At 44.3% G+C, this 19900-nt stretch overlaps 1 protein-coding gene across 11 annotated transcripts in view; it reads right to left on the bottom strand.

Moving 5' to 3' along the window:
• Nucleotides 1-1211: 1211 nt before the first annotated feature.
• The window catches only part of DGKD (diacylglycerol kinase delta), a 69616-nt gene continuing 50927 nt past the window's right edge, over nt 1212-19900 (bottom strand). For 8 of the 11 annotated variants that reach the window (XM_083849383.1, XM_083849386.1, XM_083849380.1 and 5 more), the window contains 14 exons: nt 19299-19427; nt 18235-18331; nt 17214-17324; nt 16335-16431; nt 14180-14287; nt 13459-13572; nt 12979-13113; nt 10116-10267; nt 9232-9343; nt 8975-9067; nt 8460-8579; nt 8022-8139; nt 6647-6777; nt 1212-5506 (listed from right to left, as the gene is read on the bottom strand). In XM_083849383.1, the coding sequence (XP_083705509.1) occupies nt 5417-5506; nt 6647-6777; nt 8022-8139; nt 8460-8579; nt 8975-9067; nt 9232-9343; nt 10116-10267; nt 12979-13113; nt 13459-13572; nt 14180-14287; nt 16335-16431; nt 17214-17324; nt 18235-18331; nt 19299-19427 (1607 nt within the window). In that variant the 3' untranslated portion in view covers nt 1212-5416. Of the gene's footprint in view, nt 5507-6646; nt 6778-8021; nt 8140-8459; nt 8580-8974; nt 9068-9231; nt 9344-10115; nt 10268-12978; nt 13114-13458; nt 13573-14179; nt 14288-16334; nt 16432-17213; nt 17325-18234; nt 18332-19298; nt 19428-19900 lie in introns of those variants that run through there. The other 3 variants (XM_083849384.1, XM_083849387.1, XM_083849382.1) reach the window with 3 other exon arrangements.

Genomic DNA, 19900 nt, shown 5'->3' on the forward strand with positions numbered 1-19900 from the left:
GATCGCTATCAATCAAACCAAGAGGACTGCAGCCCTGATAACCCAGTAATGACACACTGAGTGGGGCAAAGAGTTTCTTCCTATCACTTTCTGCCACCTAAATAAAAAAGACCAAAATTAATTACCTGCATCAGAGGAGTAAACGTACCTTCTCTCTCTGCTGCTTCTTTCTTTGCATGTTTTCTCTGGTGCTTATTGCAGAGCCTGACACTCAGGTCCAGTGTGTGTGAGCAAAGGCAGTAATTTTTCTTTTCTCTTTATGACTAGAACTAAGTAACTAACATTTTAATGATGAATTTTTACCATTTTCGTCTTGCTACAGTATATAACATCACCATGATTTCTTATGTTCCTGTCACATAAACTATTCCCTCCATAAAAAGACAAAGTATATCCTTCAGTTTAACTGTCAAGCACAAGGTCTTTTACACAGAGAAAATATTCACAACCTTATGTTACTTTCCATTTGCTTTTGCAACAGCACTGTGGAACTCTATGACCATCCTCTCAGTTTAAAAGCAGTCTGTCTGACGTTTCTTGTCAACATCTTACAAACACATCAGTCAGTACAGATGGAAGAGAAAGCCCATCACAACGAGATACGTGGACTGCTCAGCTGAATCCTTCAGCTTCAAGTTTACAGGTATCATTTTATGGCAGTCAATTTCCACATTTCATGAGAAAATTAATTTCTCCCACATTTTTGTAAATATTTTTTCACTTGTTCCAGTTACTGTATACATTACTGCCTGTAATAAATTGAAAGCATAGAGGCCCAAGCAGAGTAGGGCAACAACTGTTCCCCTCTCACCAGGGCACTGCACCACCACGATCAGGAAGCTGTGGTCACACCACACAGACTCGAGAGGTCTAGGAGCACATGGGAATTTCAGTTGCTCACTCCTGACAGCACAAAAGCAGAAAGACTAACTGACAGACAAATGCCATGCTGAGTTTCTGAGAGTGCTTCCCATCCAGCTGTGGGTTTGCAGACAGTGGAACTACAACCAGGACGAGAGACTGCAGAACCATCATTTCTTAAACACCTCTTCTTTTGTTCACTGCAGATAGAGCCAATAAAAAATTAACTACATAAAACTACCTCACACCAATTACACCAACACAAAATTAATCTACAACAACTGCATTTACCATTTCACTTCTCTCTAAGGAACAGCTCCGAACTTCTGATGCAACTCAGGATAAAGCCATTTTATCACAGCACAGATTTTTATTAGCTGGTTCCCACCAAGTGGGCATTGCAGCCTTCTCACACAATGAAATCAGTAACAGAATATTTACTGGAAGCTCAGAAACATGTTTACTTTATATACAAGAAAAAACTTATTTACAACAATCAACAGTAAACTATGTACAAAAAAATACAAGAGACATTTCCATGATAACTGTATAAATTAACACAATAAATAGGAGGGAAGCAGGTCCCATTCTTAAGGCACAAAACCTTCTTCCCAAGACTGTACAGGGATTCATTTGCTTCCCTATGCTTCTGACAGGATCACAGGAATGGCGCGGAGACCCCTGAGGAACAACAGTTGGTGGACGGTGATACAGACATGCAGTCACTGCTGACAGTTGTAGAAAAACATCATTTTTCATCCTTTCTTTTTTTTTTCTTTTTTACAGTACACACACCTTAAGATACAAAATATTTTGTGTAAACAGTCTTTTTAAATCACATAGATAGTATGCACATTTTTAAATAACACTAAAACAACGAACACAGCTTTCCGTACGATTTGGTGCAGAAACGTTCCCAGGACGGGCAGCGGAGGCCCCGGCAGGGCTGGAGGCTCTTGCAGCACGCCAGCACCCCTGGGCCCCGAGCCACAGCTCCGCTGTGCTGCAAGGCTCCCGCAGTAGGGCCGCACGCTCTGGGCACCACAAGATCCCACACGCAAAACCAGAAGGACTGCATTAGCCTAACAGCCCTCCCTACGGGCAGAGCAGGACATTGCTGATAGCTCCTTCACGAGCCCAAACGCCCTCTGGTCTCCACTGCATGCAATCCCACTGAAGCAAATCATCCTAACACAGGGCACGCTACTCCCCAGAACCTGCCATTCAGGGTGAGTTTCCAGGGCAGTGCCAGAATGAGAGACAACATACTGAAAACTCATCCTAGCACGTGGAACCATTTGCCCAGCTCACCGCAGACACTGCCCCAGCTCCTTCCAAATCACTGCCAACAGGGAGGGTTGATAAACAGAGGGTGGCACAAAGCTTCCACAAGAGTAGCGTTTTTAGGAGACTAAACATACACGTGATGTGTGCAGTTCTAGCTTCTCTCAAGCTGGTGTTTTACCTGAGACTGCAGGAGAGTCTCTTTTTTTTTTTTTTTTGGCAAAACAGATATGTCTACTGTCTAATCGTCTTTCCTGAATTTCTCTCCCACAGAAAAATGATCAGATGCCAGAAGAGGAACTCAGAATAACGTAGCCAGAAGTTCAGCCTGACTGCCTGCTTTGCAGATAGTTCTCACTGATTTTTGACACAAATCATACTAGTCTACTCACAAAATCTCTGCAACCGCAATCTGCATTTTTCCCAGTGAGACACATACAGCTACAACTTTTTGTTAGATATAAACCTTAATACATATTCAAAGGCACTCAGGTTAAATATGGATCCCATTTTCTAGCTCTTAAAAGAAGGTAGAACTCCCTCCCTGCCTTCAGTAAAAAATAGACAGGAATATACTGGCTATGAACGCTTTGATAAAATGTGCACCTACACAAAAAGTATTTGAACCTATCAACAGGACAGAATATAAAAGTAAAAGACAGGAAAATTGGTCTCTGCAGGAATCATCACCCATAGCACATGGCTAATGGCCTTCAGGCCTCTCCAGATATGGCACAAATGAAGGAACAAGCCTGAATGTAATAACTCTTTGGATTCCTGTTACTCTGAGCAGGAAAAGTACAGAGGAGCTGTTTCTAATGAGGCAAGAATCTATCCCCCAGAAACGCCAAGAAGGCAAGTGCATACTGTTTATACACCTTAAATCATGACGTTCCCCGGAGAAACTTCACAGCAACAACAACTCCTTCAGCAGGTAAAGGAGCAAACAGAGCTACAGAGCTACAACCTGCCTTGTGCGCCCTGCTGCGCTCTCCGGGGAAACACATGAACATCCTGACCAGGCATGCTCCTGGGGACAGGCAGTGAGCTGCACCTCGCTGCCACCAGTGAGGAAGGACGTGTCCTGGGGCTCTACTTAGTGAAGGTTTCTCCTCATTCTCATGCAGATGCTGCTCAGTGTCCCAAACACTTTATGTCTACTATTCTTACTCATCCGACACCTCAGGAATTCAATACAGTAACAGGGTTTTGTACTGACAAAGAAAAAATATGGCCAGGGAAGCAATTGCTGATGTATAGATAGAAGAAACAAATTCAGAGCAAAACTGAACATATTTCTTGTTCAGTCCACAGTATTTATACCAGAAATTTTGCTAGTTTGATGAAGCATGTTTAGTCTTCTGCTAACTTCTCATGAGCAAACCCTGTCAACTCACTAGGCTGAGAGGAAATGTGTGGCTGAATGAGTTAAAAACAGATAGGGAGAGTCAGAATAATCCTTGGTGAAGCCTTAAAGAATGCAATGGAGTTTGCCCAGCATGGTATCAGCCCACAACCTTTTGAAACAGACAAGACTTTACATAAAATAACTTGGTTGATTGTTGTTGTGACTACAGAGCTGATGTCAGGTTGATAAAATCCTTAGAAACAACAAAGAAAAAGACGTCCTCAGGAAATTATCTCTCATGCCACTGTGTATGTAACCATTTCTTTGTCTGCAGCCATAGGTGGACAACTGCCACTGTAAAAAAAAAAAAAAAAAAAGAAACAAAAACCATACAAAATTACAAAGTAATTAAAAATTCCTGCTGTCTCTCCAGCTTTACAGCACTGAATATTCCTAAATTCCTTCTGCAGTGATAAACATGGCAATATAATTATGCATGCTGGTCTTCGGGCTTTAACAGTCACCTGACTGGGGTCAGGCAATACAGCGGAAATTTGAAGGCCGTCTAGGAACTCTGAATCAGAGGCACTGATTTTTCCATGCTCCACTGTTGGTGGTACCAAAGACTATTTACCAACATACTACAGTTTTCATTACGATGCTTGTCCACTCTGTAACAATTCTCTTTATCTCAGGGCTCTTACAGGAGCCCTGATGTTTGACAGGACGATTGCTCTCATGGGGGTACAACCCAGGAGGACTGAGGCACCCTAATCTTTTGGTATCCATCTTGGGGTGAAGGAGCAAGGCAGTAAGAGAAAGAAGCAAGGTGGAAAAGCTGCTGGAACCAAGACAGGTCAAAAGACGCAAGTACTATGAATAGACCATAATTTTTGTGACAGAAATAGTTTTCTGCAACTACAAGTTGAAGAAAAGCAAGAGCTTTGTTTTCTGTGGCCACGACAGTGGGACCAAATGGACAGCAAGCCACTCCTGGCTCTTGCCAGTCATGCTGCTCCCCACGTCAAAGTGGAGCAACTTGTTCCATATCTTACTTCATTACATTACATTTCTTGCATGGCCCAAAAAGCTAGTTAGTGTTCCTCTCCCCTTCATTTGGTCTCCTGAAGATAAATGCAGTCAGAGCGGATTTCCTGTAATCTTTTGGCTCTTGAGAATTTTGTCTTTAATTAGTGTCAGGAATTTCCAAACAATTGTTTGTGATGCCTGAAAACCTACACGTTGTACCATTGTGACTGGCTGAAAGAGGAGAGCCAGGCCCAGTGGAAGACCACGCGGTTTTAACCACATGCATTGTTTGTTGCAAGGCATACGTGAGTGAGGATCACTGGGAGTTCATTGGTAAGGGGAGGTCTATACTGGCTTTGAATTTCTGATGCAAATCACATGCAACTACAGGCTTGCTAAAAATGGGTTAGTAAGACACAAGGACAAGCTCCGTCCCACTGAAATGCTCTAAGATACAGGTAAGACATACAGATGAGCAGGAAAGTTTTCAGTTTGAAAAGACTGTCAGATGCTCCTGAACTAAGACTGGCCAATATATCTTTTGCCCTGAATAATTGTACTGTGATGAAGTTATCCAGTAAAGGTAGCTGTGTTGCAATTGTCAGGAGTCCTGCACTATCACTGGAACCAGAACTTCCCACATTGGAGGACATGGTTCTTCAAACAGCAAGTGAGTTCTCTTTCGGGAGGCTCTGCCTCAGTGCAGATAAGGTGCCTCTTGACTGTATGCAGCCGTACCCCACAGGAAAAAAGGTAGCACCATGCTTGGTTGATATGAGCTCTGAACAGCTGCAGTTTGGCTGTTCAGTAGAGACAGTTGTGAGCACATCTGCTCTGTGAGGTGACTGCTGTGCAGTTAGTGGGAATGGTAGACACAGGCTGTGAAAACAGAGGCTAAACCTCGCTGACAGGAGTATTCCGGCTCAGCTCCTTGATCCCGTGTAATATTCTCTTCATGTGGCCCACTTTGGTCACACCCAGGTCCTGGAAAAAAAGAGAAAACCTTACCTTAAGAGAAAGTGGGGGAAAAACACCAGGTCACCAAGCAGTGGTTACAAACTAGTCAGCCAGTTACAGAGAGGAGGAAACCAACCAAAAAGATTACAAACTTGATGGTTATATATGGAACCCCAAACCACATGTCAAAAAGCGACCAGAGCATGACAGGGTAAGGAACAGTCACAGAGCAGGAACAGAGCAATGGAGAGAAACAACTGCAGACCATTAGCCAGAAATGCAAATTGCTTTGACTGTGAAAGGCCAAAGCAGGAGAAAAGAAAGTGCATACAGATCTCAAGGACCTAAGCTTGTAGCCAAACACATGCAGGAAGAACCAACCGACCACTGGTCACATCAAAACACGTGTGAACACTTGGGTGCCATGCAACAAAACACACTGTAGCTGGATGGCATGCTGAGGAATCAGCTACGCAAATTAGAGCAAAACTCAGAACAGAAAGATGGTTAAAATCACAAATGAAGATCCAAGGGCCACTCAACAAATGCTATGCACTGCTTTATAACAAAATATTTTCCTGCTATATGCAAGTCACTAGAATGATGACAAAATTATTTTGCACATGCAAAGAACCATCACTTTCAATTTCCTCTTCAGAGAAAGCATCTCCTGACGAGAAAAGTTGTACAACGTGCTTATTATATCAAAGATTCTCTCAATCTAGCAGTGTCATCAAAGACCATGACCATTTTTTCTTGTAACAAAGAAATGCAATGATCTATTTAGTCCAGTGACTACAACTTAAGACCCAAATTTTCCAAACCACAGCACGTTCTGCAAAGATGGTACAGCAGCTGAGAAGTTGAAAATCCCATTCCATCATCAAAATCAGAGACTCTCAAGAATACTGTCTGCAATCTGTGTGGACTTCTCCAGGAAGCTGTGAAGAATTAGACAGCTGGTCTCTCAACTAACTGTTCTACCTCCCTGCTACTAAACATCAGGTGACCTGAAATGGTGAGAAAATAAAACAAGGCCACAATGAACCCATTCATCTTGCCAAGGCATGTGGAATGAAGAGTGGGCAGACAGCTTCCAAGCACATTCAGCACAGAAGGTCATGCAGATGCAGCTGGCTATTTCTGATGAGCCAATCATGAAAGTACCTTGAGGTCCCTCCGTTCGAGGTGCAGGAGCTCAGAGCCCCGGACGTCATGCCGGATGAAGATATCCTTATACTCACAAAGACTGAGATGCTCAAGCCAGGCCGCAACCTCCTCCGTTCCCCAGAGGTGAACTGTTAGAGATGGAAAAGCAGGAGTGCATTGAGTACCCAGAATCCCAGGAGAGAGTGAGAGGTGAGGACACCATCAGCACTCAGTGCCAGAGAAGGAGGGCAAGCAGTACCACAGCCTCAAACCAAAGAGAGGGCAAGGACTGGTAGCACAACCTACAGTCTCAAACAAAGGAGGTAGGGCAGAGTAAGATCAGAGGTATTCTCTTAAGCAGAGGCTATAGCTGTAGTAAAGCCAGGAGGAAGCACATGCTTGTTCTGACAGGATTGGATAAACTTTTTAAAGTTTACCCCCACGTTTATGAGTAAAATCTTGAAATTCCTCTGCTTACAAAACAACAGAGTCATAAAATGTATAAAAAAGAATCAACCACAGGTTAGTTTGCTATTATGTATGAACACTTGTGGTCTGTAAACAAAGTGGCAACCTCTCTATCTGAAGTCTGAGGGAGAGAGGAAGAGCTTGGACTTCCACCTTCTTGCACAGCCTCTAAATAAGAGACGAATAAAGTTCCCAAATTCTGGGGGGCAATGGATGAGCACCAGCACATCAGACAGAAAGAGACTGTACCCACAATTCCATGGCAGAGGACAGGACCCAGGAACCCACAGAACAGATAGTATTTCTGAATTTCAGAAGAAGAAGGTCTTCATAAGCACAATATAAACCAAAAATCAACTAACCCAATTGGAGAGAAAGTGTCTTGACTGACAATTTTATGATTCATGGCCAGTTTTTATCTACTGACCAGTAGGATTAAAGGTCAGGGCTGCACCTGTGGTGATGCTGATCCCCTTAGACATGAAACCTGATTAAAGCCTGAAGGTGAATCAATGAAAGAAACATCATTAACCGTATCACAGAAAATCAGCAGTGAAAAGACTGGAGTTATGCGGACTTGGGCCCCACAGTCGTTTTGATACCTAAAATGCCAAAATACTCAAATTCACTGCATTAAGCACCTTCTAAAATGCCCCTGAAAATGGCCAGATGTAGGCAGAATTCTTCAGAGGGTACCTCCTGTTTCTGCTCAGGAATACCTGTTTAGTACTGGGGGATCATGACTCAGACAGAACAGAACCATAAACTACTTTGCCATGTGAAAAAGACATTATACTCAAAGAAAAGGCAGATAAGATGCAAGTGAAACAGAAGAGGGAGAGAACATGAGAGGAAACACAGAATGGGTAGGGTTGCGACCACACTAGTGTGACAGAGAGAGACAATGAATGAGCAGACTTGGTACCCGGCAATCCCATGCTACTATGAGTCTCCTTATTTTTGTTGTTTTTCTCCTTTTTAAACTTGGTCACCAGACGGAATTTGCCACTGCGGCTGCGTTTAGAATAATCCAGCATCTGGTTCTATAGGAACAAGAAGAGAAAATCAGGAAAACATTCATAGGTCCCCCTGAAACGAGTAAAGTCAAGCTCAGGTCCATAACTCTTGTAAAAGAGGAAAAAAACCTCTAAACTCATTCTGACCAAGACAGAGAAGGAAACAGAGAAAGTTGATCCCATGTCAGTCAAAGGACATTAGCAGGAAATTACTTTCTCTAGCCTTAGGGAGTCAAGTTTCCTTCTTAATGATCTTTTCTCGTATCAGCTCTATATTCACAGAAAGGCACACAACAAACTAGTGAAAAAGAGAATAGCTAGGGAAATACGGCCTTGGTCCTCCTCACCTCCTCATCACAGGGCTCCATAAGCTGCCACAGCCAAGGGATGTCTGCCAGTTTCCTCAGTTGGAGGTCCATGTCTGCCAGGGCTGCTTGGAGCTGCTCCTTCTGGGGAGGATCTAATTGCTGGATCAGAAACGGAAGCAAAGCAGAGTTAAAAGCCACATGGTGGAATGTATAGTCATGCCTTTTGTCTTGAAATTCCTTGCTAAACAGAGCAGTTCCTCCTTTTAAAAGGAAGTGCACAGCAGTCACCCTGCCCAGACATCACCAAGTTCATAATTTGTATCTTTTCTGAGCTCCAAACTTGGAGAAACTAGCCTGACTGCTCATCATACTAATGTAACAACACCATCCTAATTCCTGGATGGAATTCATTTGGAAGTTATTTTCATCCTGGAAGTCATTTTCATTGACTTGTTACAAAGAAGACAAAGACCAGCAAAACGTTGCTTGCCAAGGCCACAGTATGAGATGAGAAAAAGTGAGAGGCTGCTTTACTCTTGCTTTGTGCTTCTTACCAGCGCCATCTTGCCCGCCAGCAGCAGCTCTGTCTCATTATGCAGGGCTTTGACATTATTCACCATCTCTACAACAAGGCTGCAGTTCAGGCCCTGCGGGGAAGCAATTCATGCGCAAATTAAGCCTGGAAATGCAGAGGTCTGAGCAGTCAAAGGAAGAAGTCTTAGAGAAGCAAGCCCTACTTTTGGTCAATCAGAAAGGGAGACCAAGAGCTATGGAACAAGGACAAAATGAAGATGCCAAGTGAGTGAAGTACCTCTGTAGACTTGGATTTAGCGTAGACTTTGTCCATAGACTTGGAGCTGGCATTGACAGCATGGGCAAGCTCCTGTTCCATGTCCTGATAGGATTGGGCTATTTCCCGAATGCTAAAGAGAGAATTACAGATTGCATCAGCATATGCTCAAAGCAGAGATCTTTTCTGACTGGGTATCTCCTTTAATACCCATCTGACTGACAGGAGCAGGGATAAAGCATGGGAGAGGTACAGGCTCTGGCAAAGCAGGGCTGTTTTCCCTGCTACAGTGAGCATGCATACGCAAAGCAAGGCAGATTTCACATGCACAACTCCAGATGCATATTCAATTCTGCACACGAGTTGGAATCAGTTTGAAATATGATCCAGACATTTTAATATGACCATAGTGATGTGAAAGGCAGCTGCACACACTGCAGTTTAATTAACACTTCACTGATGAGACTCTGGGCATTTTCCCTCAGAGGCCCAGACCAAGCAGCAGCATGTCTGAGTAAAGGATGAGCAGATGAGCATAAAGTGACTTCTTCCAGAAATCTCTGCTGGGCATCATGGTTACAAGAACCCAGCTTGTCAACTGAGCTCTTAAAGAGGACTTTGTTTTACTTCTGATAACAATCATTGACATTCAAAGCCATTGGGTTGTTTCAGGATTAAATGATCTGTGATTGCTCGTGAAAGCGATACATTTTGTTCAGGATGACCTATGACAGTTTATACAATTTCAATCCTCATGCAGCCGGGACAGTGCATAATGAAAGAATGGTACCCCAGCGACATGGACCAGCACTGCCCAAGAGAAGAGTCTCCAGGAACAGGGTGTCAGACAAGAACTTTGGGCACCAAAGGAGGGCTCTATTCACTAAAAGCAAATTGAGACCCACCTGTGGATCAGAGCACCTGCAGCTTGACCAAATTGGTTGATCTGGGTGGATTCTTCTTCTGACATGATCTCTGGTTGCAGTGAGAAAGAGGAGGGTCGGGACAACTCACATTTCTGTTTGTCCTCCCAGGACTTCAGGGTGCTCTCAAATGCCTAAAACCACAGCAAGCAAGCTATAAGATACCTTATGTATCTCCTATAAAAAAACAAGGTTCTAAGTGCCAATGACTGTAAAACACTTTTCTTTGGAGGACCCAGTTGTTCAGCTGCTTGTAACTTTGCTAACTTTAGCTATTTGGGTTGAAATTTTCTATGCCACGTGCTTGCCTTGGTTTAATTTTTACTTAAGCCTTATTTTAGTCAAAATCATTAGGCCACTTCTGAGGACCAGACCAGAAGAATCCACCAGTACACTAGTGGTGGCAGCCTTTTCTTTGAGTACCTATGTTGCCTCTATACCTTGAACCAGAAACCAGAATTTTGACATGTATGCCCAAGGAAGAGCCTTTTGTTATTCAGTAAAAACCCATCCAATTCAACTAATTACAAGCTTTGTGGAAAGGAGGGAGCAGCAGTATTAGTGCACATCTCTTCAAGTGACATCTTTGAGCTGGAAATCAGAAATGTTCAAGACTCCCCCTTATCTGGAAGTAAACTGGGCTTCCCCAGTAATTGGTGGACTAGCAGCTGAACTCTGAGGCAGAACTTGTCCCACTTGCACTCTTACTGATCCTCTTGCTGCCATCAGCTAGTGCTTCAGAAAAAAAAAGAAAAACACATCCAATGCAGAAGGCTCAAAATTGGATATGGTGAGAAGGAAAACTGACATGTAGAGCCTCAGGGCAAGGAGAGATGAATCGAGTGCAAAAAATGGGAAGACAGATGATTAGATGAGAGAAGGCACTATGGGAGAGGAAGACTAAAACAGGAAGCAGAATTCAGAGAAGGGGAGGATAATGATCAGGAGTGCACAGCATTCACGGGGAAAAAAAAATCAGCATCTGGAGAGCCAGAAAATGAAAGGAGACTGAGTGTGATGGGTGGGGGAAAGAAAATAGTAGTCCTGGATCCTGGTCCTGGGAATTCAAATGAGATGACTACAGAATAGGTAAGGGGCACAGGACTAGAGGGAGAGGAGATGGATGTCTGGAGAGGAGATCCAGTGTCTACGAGAACACAACTGCCATGGGGGCAACCCAACGATCTGAAGACACATCATTTTCCTGCATCTGCAAATACTTGTGAAGACCTGTGGTAAAGCATTCCTTTCCCCTACTGCTTCTCATATAGGACAAAAACAAGCTCCGCCAGCTCTGTACAAGCTATCTGCTGATCTCAGCCTTGCTGATGACTCTTCAGTGGTCCAGAGGAGGCCATGAGGGAATATGAGTTTTTCCATCTTCTGCTTAGGAAACCAAATATCCCAAATCACATTTGAAAAATGCTACCAAAGGTACAGGGTCACCAACTCAAAAAGAGGACCCCACTTCATCTACTGCATAGGACAGACTGGCTCTGTGAAGGAAAGGGTGTGCAATGATGACCACAAGGACAGCAGGAGAATCAGGGATAAGCCCATGGTCAACATGAGAGCTGAATGCTGCTCTGCAAACTTGCAACTTGCTCCTCAGTGGCAGTTCCATGCCTGCAGAACCTGGTTTGCAGGCAGGGAGGAGAGGGGTAGCACAATCACAGCCATGGCTTCAGCTGGTCCAACACACACAGCATGCTCACTAGGGACTTGTGTGTCCTGTCTGCCTTTTGTGCTTCACTCTCCTTTCCCACTGTACCCACACGTAGGCTGCCTCTCCTTTTCTCTCTCCCACCTTTACAGCAGGAACTCTGTTCCACCTGACTCTGTCCTATCTCCTTCACTCATCCCACTCCCCTTCGAGGTTCAGTGTGACATTGCAGAAGCTTTCCATCCCTCCAGGGAAGAGTCTGCTTGCTATCCCCTTCTCCTCCTCTCCCCACCATCCACACCAATACCCAATGTTCTCTCCCAGCTCAAGAGGTCTTGGGTATTTCCCTGTCCTACCATGACGGGGGCTCTGTAGTCCCACTTTTGCTTTCTTTTCACACTATCATACTTGTAACTTCCTGCCAGGGAATGTTTCCAATCTGTATCTGGCTGCTTTTCCTTTTTTCCTCTTGGTTGTTCTCTCATTTCTTGTTATTCAGCAGGTGAGTCCTTTGCGGAGGACTTCAGTTTGCTCTGGAAACTGGGTAAAGGCATATTATTCTGGGAATTTTTAAGAACTTCTATCAACCAAACTGTTTATCCACATAAAATTACATAGTTGGGGGAGAACCATAAGCCTGTCTGTACCACAGCAATACCTTTATCCTTTCCTTTAGCTTCCCACCATTCAGTAATACATTAAAATGGCAAGGACACTTCCTTATATGCTGGTACTTATCAGGTATATTTGAGAATTAGGAGATCAGACAGACACAGACTGATGAACGAGGCATGAGACACTGCTTTTCTTGGTCAGCGAGGTATAAGCCACATTCTGAACAATAATGAGAAATTAAGATATTGAACAGCTGAATCTAGACATTCCACAGCACTCAGCGAGTCAGGCATCCTGTGGGAAAAACAGCATGCAAGTATGTTAAGAAATGTTGTGTCACAGGGCACCTAGAAAAGGATGCAAAATAAGCTTGCAGAAACCTTACTTATTTGATTTCCCAATTAGTGAACGCAAGTTTAGCCGTGTTCTTTCCAGAGGGTTTTATAATGTATAGCAAAACATAATTCCTACATCCACCAAGATAATCATTCATATGTGGCCACTGACACGCTCCAGGAACAAGTAACATCGAAAGCATGAGTACAGTGTATCCAAGGCTGCTCTTACCCTGTCTCGGGTCAGGGTCTGTGCCCTGTTCTTATGAACAATCCAAATGTAACCTGGAGGCTGGATCCAGGCTTCTCCATCCACTTGTACAGGAACTCCCTCTTCTCCCAGGATTGCTATCTTCACAGTCCGACACTGCAAGAAATGATTGCATTACAGCTCTAAAATGCTGTTTTTTTTCAAAAGCATGAGACATGCTCTTTCTTTCCAAAACATTTCCCCAGGTAGTGTACAGGCATTATTTGCTATGTCTTTGGATTAACCTGTATTTGAATTGCTAATCTATCTCCTACCACAATGAAAGCTGGCAAACAATTCCATGCACCAATTGCCCCTGAACACACACCTTTTCAGCTTTGGTGGACGTTCCTTCCATGGACAGAACAGAGCAGAAAGGAGGGCTTTACAGACTGAAACTGGCAAAAACATCACGCACTGGAGATGGGGGAGGCAAGCAGAGCTCACAAAAGCAGCTGATACCTGTGCAATCCGGTGATGCTGTAGGTTTATCACTCGTGACACTGCCATCTGCATGCTACCAAACACGGCTACCACCTCCAAAATCTTGTCATCAAAGGAAGGGGCTGTAAACGTCTAGTCAAATACAAGGGAGAGAGAATTCAACTGACATACAGCTCTGATAGGGAGGTTTCCTTTTCCCCACTGGTGCACAATTGGTGCTTAATCTGTACAGAATTAACAATGAGGCTAGAAGGTGAAGATTTGCAGTGACACAGGAAAGAGAAAAAAGAGCCTCAATATTCCAACTGTGCTGTCAATGGCAGCTAAAGAATAAGTCCAATACAAAGACTGTAGTCACAAAGGAATAATTCTTCTTATAAGAGTAAGCACTTTCTCTTTCATTTCAAACAATACAATGTTTGTGAGTGGATATAACTGCCTTTGCCTTCAAGGGGCTTTACTCCTCAGACAGCATGAGGGGAGAAGGCCAATTTAACACGTTTCCTGGAAGTCTAAATGCCCTGGACAGCATCCGGTTCCTTTCTGAATCGCTACGGATTGCTTGGGTGCATAGCTGCTGAAGATTGGCCTTTCGGTATCCTATCCACCTCACAGAGAAAGTACATGCAGACAAGCTCCCTGTTGTCTTCTTCCAAGCACTATGGGACAGTCGGGGGCTATGACTCCAGAAGCAACACTAAGTTAAAATGTTTCTTGGACTGTCTTAGGAAATACTCACATCATCTTCCTTGGTTCCCCCCCAGAAGTTGGTGCCTCCTGCATAGCTGGGAATGTTGAGTACGGCAATTCCCTGGAGACTGGGCAAAGGGATTGGCCTCCCATCACACTGTACAGAAAAAAAGGTATCATTACTCTCAGCACAGCAGTAGAGAACCCCTCCAACCACAGCATATGCTCTGCAACTGGAAACAGCCTGCACAGCTTAGTAATAAATTAGTTCAGGTTTCTTCAGTTTATTCTGATTCTGTGGGTAGCAACCTGATTTAGTGGGTGATGTCCTTGCCCATGGCAGGGGGGTAGGAAATAGATGACTTTTAAGGTCCCTTCCAACCCAAGCCATTCTATGATTCTCTGTCTATCAGAGTAGAAGAATGTATTCATTCATGTCTCGTGAATCACCTCTCCTCTGGCAGACACAGGTTTTAGAGAGACTTGCTTCTCTTCCCCAAACAGGAATCACAGAGTCACAGAATCACAGAACTGTAGGTGTTGGAAGGGACCTCAAGAGATCATCGGGTCCAACCCCCCTGCCAAAGAAGGTTCCCTAGGACAGGTTGCCCAGGTAGGCATCCAGACGGGTCTTGAATATCGCCAGAGACTTCACAACCTCCCTTGGCAGCCTGTCCCAGTGCTCCGTCACCCTCACCGTGAAGAAGTTCTTTCGCATGTTGGTGCAGAACTTCCTGGGCTCCATTTTGTGGCCATTGCCCCTTGTCCTGTCCCCACAAACCACTGAAAGGAGGTTGGCCATATCCCTCTGTCTACCACACTTCATGTATTTACAAACATTGATAAGATCCCCCCTCAGTCTTCTCTTCTCAAGGCTGAACAGAGCCAGGTCTCTCAGCCTCTCCTCACAGGGGAGATGCTCCAGGCCCCGTATCATCTTTGTGGCCCTCCGCTGGACTCCTTCCAGGAGATCCCTGTCTTTTTTGTACTGGGGAGCCCAGAACTGGACACAGTACTCCAGGTGAGGCCTGACTAGGGCAGAGTAGAGGGGGAGGCTCACCTCCCTTGACCTGCTGGCCATGCTCCTTTTAATGCACGCCAGGATCCCATTGGCCTTCTTGGCCACCAGGGCACACTGCTGGCTCATGACCTGTCCACCCTCTCCAGCAGGTCGTCCCCCAGCCTGTACTGATACGTGCAGTTGCTACTTCCCAGGTGCAGGACTCTACACTTGCTCTTGTTAAACCTCATTTGGTTTCTTCCTGCCCAGCTCTCCAGCCTGTCCAGGTCTCGCTGAATGGCGGCACAGCCTTCTGGTGTGTCGGCCACTCCTCCCAGCTTTGTGTCATCGGCGTACTTGCTGAGGGCAGACACTATTCCCTCATCAAGGTCGTCGATGAAGATGTTGAACAGGACCAGACCCAGCACTGACCCCTGGGGAACACCGCTAGCCACAGGTCTCCAGCCAGACTCTGCACCGCCGAACACCACCCTCTGAGCTCGGCCAGTCAGCCAGTTCTCAACCCACCTAACTGTCCACTCGTCTATCCCACACTTTCTCAGCTTTGTTAGCAGGACGTTGTGGGAGACAGTATCAAAAGCCTTGCTAAAGTCAAGGTAGATGACATCCACTGCTCTCCCCACCATCTACCCAGCTTGTGTTGCCCTCATAGAAGGCAACGAGGTTGGTCAAGCAAAACAGGGTACACCAGAGGCCTGGCAGAGCCTGTTGGTCTATTCATCTAGACAGGCATAAAACTTCTGAAAAACCTACACAGTCTCTGTGATAAGGGTCTCCTCTTACAAAACTACTTGTTTATGCTGTCAATGGGCCATACAAGAATATCTTCCTGTTTGATCCACATTATAGCACAGTTAAATTAGCAGCTTTCTTCCACACCTATGGACTAAAATGTTTTTACAAAAGACATCAGATGTAAGGCAACAATCCTATCTATGCTGAATACCTTGTTGGGGATGGCTACTGCATTGCAACAGGATGACACTTCCTTTATCAGCTGAGAAAACAAGTTATCTTCCAGAACCAAGAAAAGCCACTTTTAGCTAGGTGAGACAGAGCAAGTACATTTATCAAGCAGGCAAAGGAAATGCCCTGAGAATCACCCTGCCAAAATCCAAGTGTCTGAAGGAGATGCAATTAGGCACCGCAGTTTTAGCAACAGATGGATGTGCTAGTTCCTCACCTCCAGCAACACTTTCTGCTCCAGGTTTTTATATGTTCTGTGCAGCAGCTCCTTGGTCCCCAATACTCCGTACCACATCATATTTTTAGTACGACTTCTAAGGGAGCAAAACAAAAGAGAAAAGGTCAGGACTGGCATTTAGCTGTTCACTTACAGGTGAAATAGCCTATATAGTTTGAAATGGTACCTCCTACATCCTAAAACACAAATGTGCCTTGCTTCCAAAAGGGTCAAGCACTCAAAATGGTCATAGATTATGCTAGGAAAATATTCTTCTTGAAAAAAAAAAAATCACGTAGGAATTGAGGATGACTGAGTAACACACATTACCAGACACATACAGATTCCCCAGCACAGAATTGGTCAGTTTCATACACCAGGGCATCCACAATGTTTTGCGGTATTAGCTCAAATAAGCATAGCAAATGTACCAGTCCCAGGCTATACAGAACATCCTGTACTTGCCCAGATATGCAAAAGTGCAAAGCCTGTGACTTATACAGTGGTTTGTATTAAGTTAGGATCAAGGCCAAAATCAACCTCTGTGGCGCTGAGATGTGATTGTTTCTGAGCCAAACAGCAAGTCCAGGAGAAAAACCCGTGAGTGAGATCATGAAGTGAATAGAACCAATACACTGGATCCACACTGATGCAGCTAGTCAAAGATCTTATACTATCCAGAACAGCGTAACAAATCAGTAATAAATCAGTAACTTATCCCCTTCATCATGATTTCAAACCCTGAAGATGATGCAGACGAGACTGATGATGTAACTATTCAGCACACTTTTAGACAACTGGCTTCAAAAGCACCCATGAAAACATGAAGTGGTCAGAAGCGGTCACTTCTGGCCAAAGGTCTGTCAATGAAAAACCCACCTGCACTTCTCTGGGTGCTCATCACGTTTGTTGTTGAAATCCAAAGAAATCTTCGCATCCAGTCCAATTCCAAAGTAATTATTCATGACACACTTCTCTGTGTAACATTCACTGTCAAACAAAAAAAAAAACACACTAAACTCCCATCCCTAAGTCTACATACCACTTGGTATACATCTCACGTGCCTCCCTTGGCTACCTTGCATAAAAATGTGAAGAACAAGACGACTGTACGCCAACACGTCAGATAAACACTGCTGGGAGCTGCCTAAAACCCACAGGGAATACCTTAAAAGTTGCTGTTGAGCAGTGTCCCTGGCCTGCAGCCTCTGACCATAGCCAGAAGATCTGTAGAGGAATTCTCCCCTTACCAACAAAACATACACTGAAGTCTACACTTGATTTACAAAAAGCTATGCTCCTGGTCACTGGGGTTGTGTAAAAGGACTCAGAAAACCTTAGGAATGCTAATTGCTAAAGCATGTGTATGTTAGGTGTTACTTACAGACAGATTGTCAAATAAACTCAAGTGTCCACTGGTAATCTCAGGGGCACTGAGATTAGGAAAAAATATTTAAGTGTGTACCAACTGAATTTTTACTGTTAAAGAGTTTAGCAGAAACAGCTTGAGAAAGTGTTCATATCACATCTCCCACTTGTCTGCCACAGTGTGGCCTGCCCATGAGCTTTCTTTGGCCTCCACGCTGGAATGGTGCTAATTCCCCCACAAGTTACTGCATACTCACTGGAAGCTGGAGTCATCCCTGAGTGGTGGGAGAAGACTGGTCTGAATTTCATTCTCTCACCTAAAACCTAAAATCTTCTTCTATGAGTCTGATACATCACTGTATGTCTAACTACATAAGTTGATCCTCACTGGCATCAGCATATGAATTCGTTTACATAACTCTAGGTTGCTGCAGTCAATTATTTAGCTCTCTAAACTAATCTAGTTCTCACAGCACAATGCTGACATTCATTTGGAAAGACCCACTCCCTTCAACGTCCTGAGCATACTCACAGATTTTCAGGCTCAGAGTTGAAGGGATCAGCATGGATCAACAATCGGCTGATGACAGAGCTCCCAGGCAAAGACCCAGACATGCCGGCACGGATATCTGTAGGAAAATTGACAATGGGGAAGACTGTGATAACAATAAACAGAAAACGTAATTTGGATCTCAGACTATATTAACTCCAGTCACTCACTGTGGAAAGCAACTAGCAATAGTGCTTTCTTCCACTCCAGGAGGGTTAGCACTCTCAGTAAAGAGAAGGGTTTCTAGGGTTGCCTATGGGGTTTTGGAGTGACAGGATATCCCGAGGCCAACAGTGCATGTGAATGGGAAATAGGAGCGTATTCACTGCAGTAGCTATGTGCTCCAGGGTGGGACATGCACCATCCTTGCTTCAAGGAGCAGAGGGAAAGAAGGAGGACTGAAATTATTCTCCAAGTCACTCAAGAATTACTGCCTCCTGCTTCTAAAATTATTAGCTGGCAACACAAATATGAGCTTTTTCAGAGAAAAAGGAAATGGCCTGCTTCCAGAAGAAACAGTTTGAGCAAGTAAATTGGGGGAAGAGGTGGAAGGACAGCACTGCAGTGATGTGGAGAAGCTGCAACACAAGATGCATGAGGTGGGAATTGTGCATATATGCTGGATCTGTGTATTATCCAGTGACTTCAGCTTTCACACAAGGGGACTGCTGCTCCCCATCCATGGCTGCCACCCTTCAGAAACCTCTCTCAGCCACCTGGCACCCTACCAGCATTCTCAAGGTCCCTTAGAGCTCAGAATACCTTTGTAATCGATATCTAAATTCTGTCACTGCACTGTGTTAATAAAAATCTGTATTTAGGTTTTCTCAGCTGCATATTGATAACTATTACTAATTCCTTCAAGTCTCCACTGTTCTACTCTAGTGGAAAGTTACCTACAAAGGGATTTCTCTCCAAGTGGACCCAGCAAAAGAACATCAGGCAGAACAATTTTTGTGTTTTCATACAGAGAGTTAAGCCTGTGCTGTTGTCACCCATACTACATTTTGCTGCAAAAAATGGGAAGTGGTGGGTATTACACTCACTTGGATAGAGGATTTTTGTGTTCAGCATTGGCAAGTTGTCCCGGTTTCCTGTCTGGGGAGGAAGAGATGCAGAGCTGCCCAGCGACAAACTTCCTTTGTTTATTTGTCTTTCGCAAGGAGACTTGGACGCTGTAAAACACAACACAAACATGGCTATTGACAAACATGACGTGATTCAGGCCAGCACATAACAGCACAGCCCAAGCATCAAGACTGGGCTACGAATCACTCAACAGCAAAACACTCTAGCCACTGTAAAACGAACAGCTGACAGAACAAGTCAGTAACAGACAGAGATGTGGCATATGTGCAGCCGGAAAACTTCACAGATTGGAGGTACAGAAATATGACTCTGCAAATATTAGAAATGGAGATGAGAAAAAGCTGGTGACAGCAGCACAACAGACAGGGTAGTTGGCTCCCAATCCATACTCACTAGGTTCCAAATATACTTGGAATGATTGGGGATCTCTAACAAATTACTCACATAACACAGTTATTAAACCAAACTGGCTTCTGTTCTGTCATCTGCAAAAGCTGGCAGGGGCTTACAGAGAAATGTCATCAGGTAGATGACATGAAAAATGCTCAAGATCATCTTT

This window comes from Anser anser (assembly GCF_964211835.1).
Source record: "Anser anser genome assembly, chromosome: 9".
Taxonomy (NCBI): Eukaryota; Metazoa; Chordata; class Aves; order Anseriformes; family Anatidae; genus Anser; species Anser anser.